Below are 17,430 nucleotides of genomic sequence, written 5' to 3' on the forward strand. Positions count from 1 at the left end.
CACATAACAAACCTGACATCATACTCACCAATAAAAAGAAGAAATTAACACAATTAATCGAAATATCCATACCCAATACAACAAATATACAAAAGAAAACAGGAGAAAAAATTGAAAAATACATCCAACTGGCTGAGGAAGTCAAAGACTTGTGGCATCAGGATAAAGTTGACATCATACCAATTATACTATCAACTACAGGAGTCATACCACACAATATCCACCAATACATCAATGCAATACAGCTACATCCAAACATATATATACAATTACAGAAATCCGTAATTATTGATACATGTTCAATTACCCGAAAGTTCCTAAATGCAATATAACATGTACCGTACAGCAAAAAGGAAGTGACGCTTGATAAAGGTCCGCGTCACTCCATTCTTAACCAGACTTCTAAAAAGTCTGAGAAAGTAAAGAAAAAAATAATAATAATAATAATAATAATGTGTGACTAGAGCCTCCTGTAAGGTAGACTGTTCGCCTGGTGCAAGTCTTTAGATTTGACGCCATGTCGGTGACTTGCACGTCGATGGGGATGAAATGATGATTAGGACAGGACAACACCCAGTCCCTGAGCAGAGAAAATCTCCGGCCCAGCTGGGAATCGAACCTGGGCCCTTAGGATTGACATTTGAAAATTTGCATGGAGTAACTAACAGAAATTATGAAAACCTAAATTAAACACACTGAATTGAAGTGGGTCTCTCTCTCTCTCTCTCTCTCTCTCTCTCTCTCTCTCTCTCTCTCTCTCTCAGGGCTCAGTAGGCAAGAACAAGCCCCCAGGTAGACAATTACCCATAAACACTTCAATAACAGTATCATTTAAACACATTTCTCAATCAATCACAGTAGTAGCAGTTAATAAAGTCACTGAACACAAGAAGACTTCTTGGCAAAGTCTGAATGTCAAACTGTTTATACCTGTACAATCACTGTCAGGTCGGAATATTGTAGGTTCTTAGTGAAACACCATAACCGTGAACCTACCAGTACTACCAGTAAGCTCTGTCCAGAAGGACTATGGTTTTGACAGCTGTCAGAATGTGCAACAGCAGAAAATTCTGAGACTGCCGAATACTAGGTCCTAGTCAATGAGGCAAAGTTCACAGAGCATTGCTCTTGGTTGACTGCTGGCCACGTGTGAGGGTTCTGCAGACAATGATCCATGATGGTCTGTGGGCTTTAACTGAGTCAACTGTGGCTGTGTCGGGGCCCTAAATGCAGTTGCGACAGAAGGGTACAATCTGCATTACTTACAGCCATGTGACATTGCGGTCGCAAGTAAGGCTGTGATAGCCACACCTTCTAAGTTGACGAGGATGCTGCCTGTTGGCAAGGTGGGCACCTCAGATCTTGGTGGTGGCTGTCAGTTCCACATGACAAACTGTTCTTATCATTCTTCAGAACTGTTTGTTTTTGCTTTACAATATTGTGGCACTTAAAGGGCTGCCCTTCGTTCACCTGACTCACTGTCCTGTAATGCAGGACTACTAAATGTTCTTATGCAGCACCACTCCCCTCACCCTCCTTGGGAAGAGAAAGGGTTGACTGGCTTGAAATCAGAGTGTCAGTGTACGTGGGCAAGGGAGTGCCAGCAGCGGTGAGAGCTCTTTTGTGGACACTCTTTCCCTGGTGGCTGGCTGACTCCTGTTTGTGTGGGCAATGCTGCAGCCATTGTGGTTGGTAGAGCTCGAACATGGGCCATGGGGAATGTGTAACAAAAACCATGGAGTCACAATTTGAAACGTCAGAGACCCTGCATTGATACAGTTGTTTGATTTTTTTTTACGGGTCTGTTTGTGGTCCTGCATCTGGATCTACACCATAACTGTACTGAGAAGATGGGTGATATGCTGAGGCCCGGCAGTGCTTGCCCCTTGAAAAGAAGCATTGTCCACACCTTCTCATGAATCCTATAGTGATAGCGGCGTGGACTTGGGAGAGACTAATTTGGAGACTATGGGATTTCACAATAGCAGGCTGTAAGGGCTGAGATTGGCCATGCAGCCTCTCCGCTGGGTTGGCCCCAGCCTGCAGAGAACAACAGTATGATGCCAAGAAGAGTGTGAGCAGACTGTCAGTGTTATGGTCTGTAATAATTTCATCATTTGTTATTTGAAAGTGTAAATGAAATGTCTCCTCCTACTACTGGATGCCGGATGGAATGGGGCTGTTAGTGCAAGTTGAATGTCTTAATTTACAAAACTGTCAGGATATCGGGGTGAAGTAGACAGTTGCCAGTCACAGTTCCATCAAGGTCTTCAGTGGCAAGTCTTTGTCAGCACTTGGATGGTTTTAGCCATCATTGTCAAATGTGTTTGAGAAACATCGGGAAATTTACTCCCTGCATCTGCTAGTATGAGCCAGGGTGATCCTAGAAATGGGCCTGCAAAGTAAAGATGGAGCCTGGACCACGGTTTCATTGCTGGAGGCCACAGGAAGTATTTATATACTGAAGCTTCTTGATTACCCTGATGCTGTTGGAAAGTTGCGAGCATATGCTCAGTATTCTTATCAGTGCCTTTCCAGAATACCTGTTCGCAGACCATCTTGCACTGGGTGAGAGATTAGCAGTAAATGCAAGCTAAATAAGGGACCAGTGCTGCAGAGTACTCCCTGTAAAACTGAACTGGGATTCCATTTGAATCTGACTTAATTTGTTTTTAACTATTTCTGTTTCTGTGCACTAGGGATGCCTATTTCTATGCCCTCAAAGTGAGACAGTCAGACGACAGTATGTTTCTGTGATCCTCCTGCATGAATGATTTCTTAAGTGTGAAATTAAAAATTTCGGATTTCCTTTTGCTGTCTTCTATTGCCGCACCAGATTTGACGACGAGTGACTGGGTAGAAGTCTTCAATCTACCTAGAGGTTTTTCATATGACTAGAATTTTCTCTGAAATATCTTCCACTAAGGTGAAATGGAAGTTGTTCTATGCTTCGTACATTGATCTTATTACAGAAACATGAATTTAGACTAACTCTTACCTGTCGACATTTGTGCATTCTTTTTTGATTTGAGACCGCAACAATCTCTGTTTCCTCAACATTTTACGAATTTGACTAAAAAACCACAGAGGGTATTTTCCATTCTTAATCCACTTACTTGACACATCTACAGAGTGTGATTTACAGTCTAGTCCATGTCTTTCTAGTAACACTGTTGATAAGGTCAAGCCTAAAATGTTTCCAATGTGTTGCTTGTCTAACTAGTTGTTCAAGCTTTTTTTTAAAAAAAATCAGGGTTGCCACAAGTTCTGGAAATCGGGGAATTTCAAATGTGTAAGGGAAATTTGAAAAAAGCACTGGAAAAATTGCATTTTTGTCTCAGTAGATGAAACGGTTTGTTGATTAAGAAGTCGTGCATCGTCACTGGCTGGAAGCATCTGAGTACATGCACTGCTTCCCTACTCCCTCATTCTTACTGCTTCTCCCCTTCCTATCACTTCCCTCAGCTTGCAGTCAGTGGTGTCACCACTTCTTGCCACTAGCCTAGCAGCTGCTGACAAGAGGCAGGGAGGTGTGAGGAGTGGTTTGTTTGGATCTCATTCTCAGAGACTAGACACATCAGACGGAGATGGCGGTCATGTGTTCTTAACTTAATGTTAATGTCAATGAGTACGAAAAACAATCCTGTAATGTTCAAATACAGTATTAGTAGTGAGCTGCTTGACACAGTTACATATATGAAATATCTAGGTGTTGACATCACAAAGCTATACGAAATGGAACGAACACGTGAGATTGATAGTAGGGAAGGTGAATGCTAGACTTCAGTTTATTGAGAGAATTATTTTGGGGAAAATGTCTCACCTATAAAGGAGACAGCATATAGAACGCTTTAAGTCCAATCAAAATTACTTGATAGTTGACATCTCTCCCTTCTTGCTACAGTGTTGCCGCATCTGCTGCCAGATACCACTCGGTTATAGGTGACACGCAAATATAGCGGGCCACTTCACAAACGCTATTAATGTGTAACATGGAGCAATTTTGGAAGCAGCCAAAACTTAGTATGACAGAAATCGGGATGCTGGGTCAACAGATGATTTTAAGTGATGAGTGATTGAACTGTGGCAGCTGACCCTAATTTAACTTGTGTCCTAACCTAAGTAAAACCTCACATTGTGCAATGCACATGAGAAAATGGTGACTTACAATCTGTGGCAGAACTACAATAATGATCGCTTTGTTCATGACATTTAAGACTAACCTCTATGAGCAAACTCAAGACAAAAATTTCATATATTTGTTTGCATAGCCATCTTACATAGCAAAATTTCAGTTTTAGTGGTAAAAGCAAACTGTAATTTCTCGCTGTCATTGGTTACCCGAAACTGTCCTCACACTGACTACATGGGATGCCCCATTACCAACCAATGAGCAGTCCTGGTTGGCACCTGGTTGCAGATTATAGAGGACATAAGCAGATTCCAAATGAAAACGAATAACAGATAAATAAGAGCAAATAAAATAGTCAATAAGATGATGAAAATAACATGGCAAAGTATTAGAATTAAAAAAATTAAACCATTAATTGAATAAAAATGATAGTATTTTGCTTGGACTTAGAAAAACAAAAAATTAGCTACACTTGACGAGATTTAAAACTTCGATCTTCAATACATCAGGTTCATATGCTAACTGCTACGCCATTGCACTGCAAAATGTTGTTTTGGACTAGTGTCCCAGTTGCAGTAATAGACAGTCTTCACAAATTTGGTGTCACGCAATGTCGTGTGAAGCTTACTCAATGTAAGCTGATGTATGGCAAATTGGATCTTGTGTGGATGGATCCAGTAGTGTTTGATCAATGCTGTATATGAAAGGAGTGTACTTAATCTTCATCTGCATCGTTTCGTGTTTTTGTGTGTTGGGGGGACAGTGGTTTGGTGTGGTTATCATGTTACGAAATATGAAAGAAAAAAATCAGGCCAAGGATTCAGGATCCAAACACATAAAGGAAGAAAACTGAACAATGAGTTGGAAGTGAACTACTTTGAATTAATTTTTATGGCAACAGCAAAAGGTTTGGGCGTGGTGTTGAGTGCTCTGAATGGAGGAAACCAGATACAATGCGTGAAATGTCAACTATGACAAGTATTTTTAACCAGACTGTAGTATGACCCATTCTTGAGTACTGCTAGTGTGTTCGGGATTCCATCAGGTTGGACTGAAGGTACACACTGAAGAAATTCTGAGGTGTGCTGCTACATTTGTTACTGGTGAGTTCGATCGGCACACAAGTATTATGGAGATGCTTCATGAACTCAAATGGGGAATCTCTGGACGGAAGATAATGCTCTTTCCACAAGGCATTGATGCAGAAATTTAGAGAACAGACATTTGATGCTGACTACAGAATGATTCTACTGCCACCAACATATGTTTCTCATAAGGACCATGAAGACAAGGGTTTGTATGGAGGCTTGTAGATAGTCTTTTTCCCTTGCTCTATTTGCAAGAAGAACAGAAAAGGAAATGACTAGTAGTATGTGGTACCATCCACCACGTACTATACAGTAGCTTATGGAGAGTGTATGTAGATGCAGATGAAGTAGTGTTAACAACTTGTGTTGTAGGACTTGGGAGATGACCATCCTCGTTTTCCCATTTGCCCTTATAGGGTGACAAATCCATTTAACTTTGATAATGTGTGGCAACGATGCCAGAAGGCAAGAATTTGATTTTGCAGGTGTTTTTTATCTGCCGGCCAGCTGTGTTGCACATCTTTAGATATCACTTTGATGATTGATTGGGCAATGATGCAGAATCGTGTGATTTCTGCTTCAGATTCGCAGTCGTTGTGGAAACAAAATTCATATGCATTCTCAAAGTCCATGTCTTGCTCCACTTCGAGTCTAGAAATAGTATCAGTGTTTATGTGTTATGTGGAGAAACGGTGCTGGATACCATAAGTTTATTCTGAAAACATGGTCCAGTGCAGGAGTTTATGTGCCATTTTGGTAGGTGTGCCCACATTTGTGTTGAACAAGGGCAGCAATTGTTGGTGGTTTGTAAGGAAAATAATCATTGTCCATATACATAATTGTGTAATTTTTTAAGGTGAATATAATGGCCAGAACATCATTTTCAAATTGGCTAAAATTACATCATGCTGGCATCAGTGTTTTTGACGAGAAAGCAGTAGATCACTCCCACCCCCAACTGCCCCGCCCCCATTTTGTTCTCCACTCTTTGGTGGGTTTGTGCTTGGCTACAACGGGGCCCCAGCATTTGCATCATCTTTTCCATTCCATGTTGCATGTCTTATTCTGTTGCTATTGTTTTTCTCTCTCCCTTGGGGAACATGTCTGGGGTATTACTGGGAATGTTCTGCATTGTCTGTCTCTGATGGAAGAACAGTCTCACCACCATCTGTCTTTTTCTTTCTTTTCTTTCTTTCTTTCTTTCTCTCCTTTCTCCTCTCATTCCTCCGCTTTGGCGTTCGAGATTCCTCTTTTCTTCTTCATCCCTGTGTGCTCCTGAAGACAGACAAAACGCTTCTGACATGTGACAGGTGACTGGGTAACACGTAATTCTGAGCCCCAGTTCGACAGGTAGGGTTTGCATGTCCCCCCTGGTACATGCCAGGCCCGGGGAGGGGCAATTGCCTGAACTGCAACCTTCCCAAATTGCCGATTGATCCCTCTGTCAAGTGTTCGGGAGGTGTGGGGTGAAGTGTGAACAATCACCTAGGATGGATGCAACCCCTTGTGAAGGGGGTCCCCAGTTGGAAGGAGCGGGCCATCGAAGACGCTGGCAATCGTGGAGTCAATCATCTTCACATTCATTACCTATGAAATGTAAACATAATGAGTCTAACTATTCAAAGACCCTTCCTGCTGCACCACAGCTCCTCATGGTCTCATGTACTGAAGACGGTCAGTCCTTCGCCACAGTAAATCCCTTTATTATTCAGAAAGGTGTTGATGCAATTGCTGGCCCTGTGAAATTCTGCTCTTGTTTACGGAATGGCACTTTGCTTTTGGAGACTACTTCTGATTGTCGAGCACAACTACTGCTTGCCGCCTCGCTTCTCCACGGTTACCCTGTTTGTGTCGAGGCCCATAGAACTGTAGAGTTCTTCCCGTGGTGTTATTTACGGTAGGCTGCTCGACGGTCTGCCCAAGGCCAAAATCCAGTCTTACTTCTCTGATCAGAATGTCATTGCCATCCACTGGGGAATGAAACAGGTAGATTCCTCCTTAGTGCCCACCTGCACTCTTTTTCTCACCTTCGATAGTGTTGTTTCCATCCAATATCAAAGCAGGCTATGAAATTCAGTCTGGCTGTGCATTCTGAACCTGACGCACTGCTACCAGTGTCGTCATTTCAACCACACTATATCTTGTCAACACCTAGCCAAATGTGTAATCAGTGGTGGGGATGTGCACAAGGGCGATTGTCTGCCTCCTACTCGCTGTATCAACTGCAGTGGTGGCCATGCCACCATCTCTCCGGATTGTCCTGTGTATCTTGATGAACGGGCTGTCAAAGAGATCCGGGTAAACGAAAAAGTGCCCTACCCAGTCGATTACAAGTTATTTGCTAATCGCAAACCCTGCATTCTCCTTTCTGGCACACACAATTCTGTTCTTGTTGCCCCTCGCTCCATGAAGGACATGGCCATGCAGACATGTGACTTCCAATTCAGCTCTGAGGTTGTGAAATCGCCCAGTGTCAAGGTAGCATTGCCAACCCAGAGCCAGCTGTGCAACAAGCCATCAAACACTCTCGTGAAGGAGCGAAGCCACCAGCTACACAACCGGTAAGCCATAAGGACAGGAGTAGTACTCTGGTGAAGACTTCCTATGTCCCTCCTGCCAACCAACACCCAAGTCTCCCCTGATCAGAAAGGCTTGAAGTCCACCAAAGGCAAATGGTCTTCTCCTTCAGTGACTCGAAGATCCTCTTCAGCGGTGTCGCCACATGATACCTTAGTCAGGCTGGCGTGTGTGTCACCGGTGCACACCACAAACAGTTTTTCAGCATTGGACTCCACAGACCGACTGCACAAGCAAGCCAGTGCTTCTGTGGACCCAATGGAGCAGGATCCTCGTCCTTCTGTGCCCTGTAGTAGCAACTCTTCACAGGCTGTCACTTGGCAGCCGCTGAGGTGACACCGCTACAGCTCTTCATTATTGTGACTTTCCTCCAATGGAACGTTCGCGGCCTTCGATTCCACAAAGAGGATCTATGGCTGCATTTAGCATCGCAGTGTCCCCTTGTACTCTGCCTTCAGGAAACGAAATTGTGCCCTCACGACCAGTTTGAGCTTCCACATTTCTTCCCAGTTGGTTTTGACCTTCCCCCTGAGGTCGGCATTCCATCTCATGGGGGCGTCATGCTGCTCATACGTGACATTCATAGTCAACCCATCTCCCTGACTATCCATCTTCAAGCTGTTGCAGTTCGCCTTTTCTTTCCCCACCTGACTTCATTGTAAACAGATGTGTGGAAAGTGTTGCATTCTTCAGGATAGCAAAAAAGCTATCTGGATTTCATTCACTAGTTCTTCTAACAGTTCCACCCCTTCCTATGTCGTGTGGGCCAACCTCCGACGGCTCTCTGGACCAAGATCCATTCGCCAGTTTCCAGCCTGATAGTAGCAGACAATGTTATCGTGGACCCTATTGCCATATCCAACACCTTTGGCCACAATTTTGTGGACGTTTCAAGCTCTTCTCACTATCACCCTACCTTCCTCCATCAGAAGTGAGCGGAGGAGGCTCGGGCGATACGCTTCTCTTCTCAGAATCATGAGTGCTGCAATGCCACCTATATACTATGAGGTAACTAGATAATCCTCTTAGTTCATCCCAATCCTCTGCCCCAGGGCCAGAGACTGTCAACATTCAGATGTTGCAGCATGTTTCTCATGTCGGCAAGCACTTTCTGCTTCACACATAGAACCGCATCTGGGCAGAGGGCACATTTCCCGGACTTTGGAGTGAGCCACCATCATACCCATACATAAGCCCAGTAAGGACAAAAACCTTCCTTCTAGTTACCGCCCCCTCTCACTCAAAAGCTGCATTTGCAAGGTGATGGAATGTATGAGTCATGCCCAGCTGGTATGGTGGCTAGAGTCGCGCAATTTACTAACGAATGCACAGTGTGGATTTTGAGGGCATTTGATCATCTCGTTACTTTGTCTACCCATGTCCTGAATGGTTTTCTGCGGAAATCCCAGACGGTGGCCGTGTTTTTCGATTTGGAGAAGGCATATGACGCCTGCTTGAGAACTGGTACCCTCCGTACTCTTTACACATGTTGATTCTGTGGCCACCTGCCCTGTTTCCTTCAGGAATTTTTAAAAGACGGAGTTTCCAAGGTACGTGTGGGTTCTGCCTTGTCGGACACCTTTATCCAGGAAAACGGTGTGCTTCAGGGTTCTGTCCTGAGCTTCGTCCTCTTTGTTATCGCCATTAATCCTATAATAGCCTGTCGCCTGCCGGGCATCTCTGGCTCTTAGTTCACGATTTTGCCATATATTGCAATTTTCCACGGACCTGTCTCACTGAGGGGGGTCTTCAGCGATGTCTTGATCATCTCTGCTCCTGGAGCATCAACAGTGGCTTTTGTTTTTCCACTGGCAAAACAGTCTGTAAGAACGTCTGGCGGTACAAATGGTTTCTGCCACCATCTTTACATCTTGGGCCTGTTGCCCTTCTGTTCATTGAAACTATGAAATTCCTGGGGCTCATGCTAGACAGGAAACACTCTTGGTCCTCCCATGTGTCTTACCTCGCAGACCACTGTAAGCGGTTCCTCAGTGTCCTACGTGTCCTCAATGGTACTTCCTGGGGTGCCAATCGAACCACCCTTCTCCATTTGTATCAGTCCTTTGTCCATTTGAAATTAGACTATGGGTGCTTTGTTTATGTGTCTGCATGCCCATCCCTCATAAGCTGTCTCAACACTATCCACCAGCGTGGTATCCATTTGCCCACTGACACCTTTTACACTAGCCCAGTTGAGAGACTGTATGCTGAAGCTGCTGAACTACTGCTGTGACTTTCTCCTCAGCCGGTATGCATCCGTTTGTATACCATGCATGACTACCCATCCTATGCCACCTCCTTCAATGATTCCCTTGATCACCAATATGGGACGCATCCCTCTTCTGTTACCTCCTGGATTTTGCTTTTGGCTCTTGCCCTGGCAGCTTAACTTCACGCTCCTTGCAACTTTCCTGGTGGGTGTGAACTCTTCACCACCTTGGCTTCGTGTAGAGTCCCGTGTTAACATTGACCTTCATTTGCTTCCGAAGGACACTACCTCAGCCTCGGTCTATTTCATTCAATTTCATGACCTTCCCATGGAACTTCGCGATAGTACCTTTCTGTACACTTATTTCTCTTGGACTGTTCGTGGGGTTGGGTTGCCTTAGTCATTGGCACCCATGTCTTTCGATATCGGCTTCTGGCATGCTGCTAACTACTTAAATCAGAGCTCTTTGCTTTCTATCAGGCCATGAAGTACATCCTGTGACACAGCCTTTTCAATTGTGTCTTCTGCTCACTCAGTCAGTGCCCTTCAAAGTCTAGGTGCACTGTACACCACACATCCATTAGTGCAGTGGGTCTTCAAACTGTCACTTGCTTAGTCTCGGTGGAACCACTGTGATGTTTGTGTGGGTTTTTGGTCATGTTGGTCTGCCAGGAAACGAGGCTGCTGATGCTGCTGCCAAGGCTGCAGTCGTCGTACCTTAGCCCACTAGTTCCTCTATTTCCTCTGATCTCAGTGTTGCTGTCTGTCTTGAAGTAGTGTCCCTTTGGCATCGCAAATGGTCCTCCCTTCACGGGAATAAGTTCCGGCTTATTAAGCCTCTCCCAGCAGCTTGGACAACCACCTCTTGGCCCTCCCACTGGGAGGAGGTCATTTTAACTAGGCTGCATATTGGGCACTACCTTTTTAGCCATCATCATTCGATAAGTGACGCTACCCCACCACCACTTTGTACACTTTGCGCCCTAGTTTTAACTGTCAGCCACTTCCTGATGGAATGTCCATTTTTTTTACCATTTATGTTTCTGGTTGGGTTTGCTGTCTGAGTTATTGGCCGTTTTAACAAATGACGTGTGGGCTGGCGACAACATTTTACTTTTTATCCGCCAGAGCAATATGGGGAAGGCCATTTAATTTTTAGTTTTAGGCCTTCTTTTCTGTTTGGTGTCTTTTGCCCTTTCTCCACGTCCCTGTTTTTAGCTGTCGTCTCTAATGTCACTTGGGACTTATGTATAGTCATTTTCTAGCTCCTCTCTATCTTTATGTTCTATAGTTTTGACTTGGGCATGTATGATGCCAGTTGTCTTTTTGCGTCCCAAAGCAAAGCAAAACAAAACAAAACACTGTGTCATGTACATTATGGGAGAAACTGCCCTCAGGCCATAGGCTGAAGTGTTGGCTGGCCTGAAACTGAGGCATAGATGCTTTAATCAAATGAAACTACATTTTTCCAGAAACCTTCTCAAAAATCTATGATGTATATATGCAGACTGAAGTGTCGAATGAAAATTTTTACCAAGGCTGAATTTGAACCCAGAGCTTTTGCTCAATAGGCAGATGCACTAACCACTAGTCCGCCCTGGCAAAATGACTCTGCACAACTGCTGTTAGAGTTTAGCTGGAATACCACGTGGGCTGAGTCATGAATGAATGGGAATTTGGATTGAGGAGGGAGATGTTAGAGTAGTCCTTTTAGTTGTGCGAATCCCAGTCTTGGTACAAATTTTCATTTGACACTTCAGTCCGCATATTTGTGTCAAATCACCATCTTCTTGGGACTTATGTATAGTCACAGTTTAAACATAAATTTAACTTCGAAAATCATAAGTTTGTATGAAAACGTGACCTAACTAGGTTCATGGGACATGTGTGCCCCACTACACTGATTTTCAAAATCGGTCAATATAAATAAAATTTTCTGTTGCTTGTAATGGCAGAAGAGCTTTTGTCGTATTTTTCAAATATATGCAAAGTAAATTTTAACAATTAAAGGGCTAGGTACGTTCCAAGCTTTGGTAGCACACTGACTGTAAAAGGCAACAATCTGGTTAAAAGTCCTGGTTTAAGACAAAGTGTTCATCTATCAACAATATATGGCTCTGAATTTGAGCAGGCAACACAGGCCTCTAATATACTTCCACTAAGGTCAATAATTCATCACTAAGGAGTTTATTACTTGACCAAGTGATAGTAGAGGATTCCCAGAGGTTGGTGATTTACTTAATTTGTAGGCCTGTCTGCAAGGCCACATTAAATTGATGAAATGATGTACTACAGTGGTTAAGGTATTGGAGTCATTCAGTAGTAGTCAGGTTTTGGTAACCATTATCCATCCTTATTTGAGCTTTTATAATTTTCCAAAATCACTGCAGGTGAATGCCAGAGCAATAGCTTCAACAACACATCTAAGATGATTATTCCAAAATTAATGCCTCCTATTTATTTTCATGGAAAGCAAAACAGATACAAAAAACCCAGTGACACAGTAAATAGAAAAAGATTTTAGATACAGGCTGTCCTTTTTCTGCAGTCACTACCATCATGAATAAGGGCTTGCTTGAATTTATCAAGTTTTCACAGGCTCAAAGAGCTAGAAGTCTGAAGCTTCTAAAGCAGCAGTGTATAGTGGATGAGGTAGGACAGTCGAGCCAAATTTGTCACAAAACTGGTCGCCCGGACATTATTGTGTTGCAAGGTGGACATTTGTCTCCCCCTCTCCTGGCTCAAGAAATTACAAGATTTCAACCTAATTCGTGTTGTCTTGAGCAGCATTATGAAGTGACAGTTCTCTTAGACATCTGTCCCAGAAGACTGCAGATGAACTGTTTCTTTGTTGGAGAATTTATGTGTTATCACTCTGCGATCTGTCCTTAAGAATCTTGGTCATAGTGGTGATGTAACGTCTCACTTCTGGTGACAATAGTTACAAAATTGGTTGCCTTGGGACATGGCAAGTTGTGTACTCTCCATCTGTTCTGTTATCCCCCTGTAAGAGGTTTTTTCTGCTATCTTAGATACTTCCATTTTCATAACATGTACCAAGTACCTAAAAATTGCATTAATTCAGCTTAACTTTATTATCCTTTACATTTGTTTGGATATCCTGGCTACAGTGATATAGTTAGTTTGCCAGAAAACCATATTAAGAAATATTCATTGCAAATTCCACAACAGTTAAGTGATATATAGTCTGATTTAAAGTAGTTGTCACTTGACGTTTGCGCTGCAAAGTTGCGGTGTTGTCATGTCAAGCACTGGCTGGAGGCAGCCGCCTCAGCGCATCGCTACCCCCGACGATAGAAAATTGTTTTAAAACCTGTATCTTCTACAAAAGTAAGTAAACAAATTTTAAACCCACATATGGTGTATATCTCTACAGTGTCTCTCAATCTGTCAAATATCTATTCTTAATTTTAATTAGGACAAGAGTTACGTTAATTTGTTTGAAACCATTTAAATTCTCGATTTCATGAACAGCTTCTAACTTATCACGTCATTACTGGAAAACTATTGGTGTTATGGCAAAATATTTTTTTCCATTCATTACGAAAATAATGCACTCGGCAAAGAATCCTTAAAAGTTTTCGTAGTGCATTATGTTTCCTGTATATAAATTTCTGGAAACAACGTTTTAAGCAACCCTATCAGTACTGAACTTGAAACAAGAATGACGTTTAAAATCTCTAATCAGACAATGCGAAAACACCGCTTAATTCAGAGTCAGTCAGTGGAACTATCCGTGTCGTTGCTCGTATTGACAGATATAATAAAGTCTTCGACACTTTGTTGTAAGATACCTTCATTGTTCCATACGTCCTGTATCACTCCTTTCACATGACGCACTACCTTCTGCCAGTCTTCCGATGTCACAATTTAAACTGCCTCTTTCAAAAGGCATTCCACTTCGGTTAATGTGAATTTCTTATTTTCTGCAGCAATGTGCCGTTTAACCTGAGCCCAAATCAGCTCTGTTGCATTGAAATGGCAACGGTAAGGAGGCAATCTGAGCACTTTATGCCCGTATTTGTTTTGCTACTTCATCCACAATGTAAATCAGGTTCTTTGGCTTGTGTTGCAATAAAAGTTCTAATAATTCTGCCCTTGTCAAATTGCTGTCAAACTGTACCTTATGTTTCTGTAACCAGCTAACAATGTCGTTTTTTCTTGTTGCCTTTTCGGGTGCTTTATCTTGTATTACCGAGTGATAAGGAGAGTTATCCATAACAATGATAGTTTTTTGTTAAGTTCTGGAGCACACCGTCTTCAAACCATTTCACAAAAGTATTGTGGTTCATCTCTTCGTGGTAGTCTGAGGTCTTATTTGAACTGAGTAGCAGCAGACACTTTGGAATGAAACATTTTGAATTTCTGGCATGTGCTACAATTATCCTTTTTCCTCTGCCGATAGGAGCTGCCATACTACCGCTAATGGTACCATCTGTCCAGCCTTTTTTTAAACTGCGTCCTGCATTCACCCATGTTTCATCAAGCCAAACGATATCATCAAAATTTGTCCCCACTAATTCTCTAAGAAAGCAGCATCACCAGGCTGCAATGTCTTGACGTTCAATTAGTAACTTTCTGCCAGAGGGGGATTTATAGTGGAATCTTAACATTTTCACGACTCGTAACAAAGACGATTTACTACCCTGAAACAGGTCAGCCGCTGTGAGGGTAGCATGTAGTTTTTTGAATGTTGGATACTCCTTCCTCGAATAAAATGCGTATATTTGATGACAAATGGCATCTTCCTGAAAAGAGTCAAGTTTTGTGACCCTATTTTCTAGTCGCCTCTTTTTCCCAGGTGTCTCCAATTTAGATGATCCACTTGAGCCTTCTTTCGTGAATTTCTCCTTGCAGATTCTTATTACTGGTCGTTCGCTAACTTGCAGAGCAGCTGCAGTTCGCTCCACCACCTTATCCAAAGGAACGAGAGGCCCTCCTGCATCACTCTCTCTCAAAATACTCCCTTAAGGAACACACGTATTCACGCACCTGACTGCATACACTTTTTGGAGGTTTCCGAGGAGTGTGCAGCCTCGGCCTCCCTCTCTTGGACTGCTTTCATCAGACATCGTAAACACGCGGAGCTACAAGTCACTCAAATCTCTCACCCGCACGTCTACAACGGCTCGCTGAGGACTGGCTGAAAAGCACATTAAGAAATATTCATTGCAAATTCCACAAAGTTAATTTGCGAGCTGCTTGTATATAAAGCATTCACTCATAGTACCCTGTTTTATTGCCCTTTATTTGCAACAACTGAACTTGGCAATGCTGTATTGCAGTGCTCACACAAAGTTGCCATCCTTCACTGGTGAATAGGTGCTTTATCACATATTACAACAATAGCAGGGTACTGATGTGACAGCTTGTTCCACCGCAAACACATGGATTTTAGCTACTAATGCAACTGCTTAAAAAGCTGTTTAGCTGACTAACATGGGGAGCGTTCAGTAGTAATGACATACAGTGTAACCAATAAAAGTTAAAGCCCTACACCTGTGCTTTATCCACCAAGTAATGACAACAGTTGACTTCCTCTGCCATAACAGTGACAATGGTAAGCTCAATCTCAGCATCTTGACTTTCACATTATAACAGTGGAAATGACTAATCAGAAAATAATTAAAATCTGCCTGCAAATAGAAAATGACTGTATTTTTAAACTCTGCAAAGGAAATTTTTCTCAAGACTATGGTATGGTTCTAAGACTCAACAAAGTTGACACTCTACAAAAATTCATTGAAAAAGCATGATTTCTCTTACATATTATCGCATGTCACCCCCTTTTTAACTAACATGTAATGTTCACATACCATAAAAAAGTGACATTTCCACAATTCCAGCAAAGGTCGACACACACAAGTTAGTCATGCTGTGTAATCAGAATATAGGCTGTCAGGGGTGGTTCAGTATGAAATGGATTGTAGTTTTTGAGTGACTCGTGATACGCAGCTTTCATTTATATAAATTTATTCATTTGTTCACATTTACTTGTATGTATTATTACAGAACTCGCTTATTATTTTAGGTCAATTGGGACAAGGAACTGGAAGAGGAAGCAGAACGGCAGAGGAAGCGTAAGAAGGAAGCAAAGCAGCAGCAGACCCGAAAATCAACAGGATCATTAACAGAAGTAACAGTGCCTCAGTTACTCCCAAAACCTAAAGGATCAACTAGCCCCAAACCTGGCCGGCCAAATCCTGAGGCTGCCAAGCAGCAGAAGCAAACCACACAGGATCTCCTTGGTCTTGGTAAACAAATTGCAAATTAATTTCCTAATTAACAATTTCAATGACACTAATCCCAAAGTCAATGTAGGTGTTGTCAGTCGTTTCATTGCATACATATCTTGTATGTCTGCTGCACATAAAAAAGAAGTTTGGGAATTTGGCAGTTACATGGAATAAATTTAAATAAGCAAAAGTGTGGTTACATCTAATAAGACCAGTGTTGGCTGTTACCATATGCTAATATGCTACAGTGCGATGTAAATGTCACACTAAAATTACTTAATTTTGCTTTGAATTCAAACCTGAAATTGCACGAAGATTGCACCATTTCTCTTTGGATGCAAGCCAAAAATCACACAATTTCGCTTAAAATGCTTGCTGATATTCAGATTATAAACAGATTAAAATGTGTTCTCTAGCAGTCTCACTGTAATAATAGGAAAGAGGTGTAAAGTGTGGAAGTAGTCAGCTGTGCTGTGTTCAACTTAAAGTGACACAGCAATCTGTTTCCCACTGCACATGCTCTGATGTTACGTTACTAAGAGTGCAACATTGCTCACAGCACCAGGTCAGTGTTTTTCCTTGAAACTGTGTGTACCACAGGGATTTATAAATTGTTGCTGTCGTGATGGCACCATGGCCGAATTGTCTCAACTGGTATTTTGCCAATCTGGCTTTGATTTAAATTCCCGCTGTCACCATTTTTTTCCACATTGTTAAATTAGTAATTAGAAAATTTAAATATATTTACACAGTTTAAATTATATACATAAAATTGTATTAAAATTGTTCAGATTACTACCCTTGCAAGTCAAAAGGCTACATGGTGCTTTACAAGGAAATGTAGTATGAAGGAGCTTCTTGTACAGAGTCTGCTAAAGAGGCCCTTTTCTAGTAGGTCTTTATAGGAGAAAGTGAGATTTAAAGAGTCAGATGTACTTCAAATGTAAATTTAACAGCAGAGGAGATTAGGACGATGCTCACAGATTCGGCATAAGTAATGCTGAAAATATTGAAACACTTACAAAATATTTTGATAAGGTTTTTAATTTCCCAGAACCCGTACACAAGCTTAGATAATTACACACTCATGAAAATGTGGAATAATATTTACCCCTAACTATCAAAGAAATTGAAGAAATTATTAAAACCATATGTAGCTAGTGAAGT

At 42.2% G+C, this 17,430-nt stretch overlaps 1 protein-coding gene across 3 annotated transcripts in view; it reads left to right on the forward strand.

Moving 5' to 3' along the window:
• The window catches only part of LOC126194809 (stromal membrane-associated protein 1), a 133,711-nt gene that overhangs the window by 23,337 nt on the left and 92,944 nt on the right, over positions 1-17,430 (forward strand). For all 3 annotated transcript variants that reach the window (XM_049933123.1, XM_049933121.1, XM_049933122.1), the window contains exon 4: positions 16,059-16,281. In XM_049933123.1, the coding sequence (XP_049789080.1) occupies positions 16,059-16,281 (223 nt within the window). The remainder of the gene's footprint in view (positions 1-16,058; positions 16,282-17,430) is intronic.

The sequence above is a fragment of the Schistocerca nitens genome, chromosome 7 (assembly GCF_023898315.1).
Source record: "Schistocerca nitens isolate TAMUIC-IGC-003100 chromosome 7, iqSchNite1.1, whole genome shotgun sequence".
Classification (NCBI taxonomy): Eukaryota; Metazoa; Arthropoda; class Insecta; order Orthoptera; family Acrididae; genus Schistocerca; species Schistocerca nitens.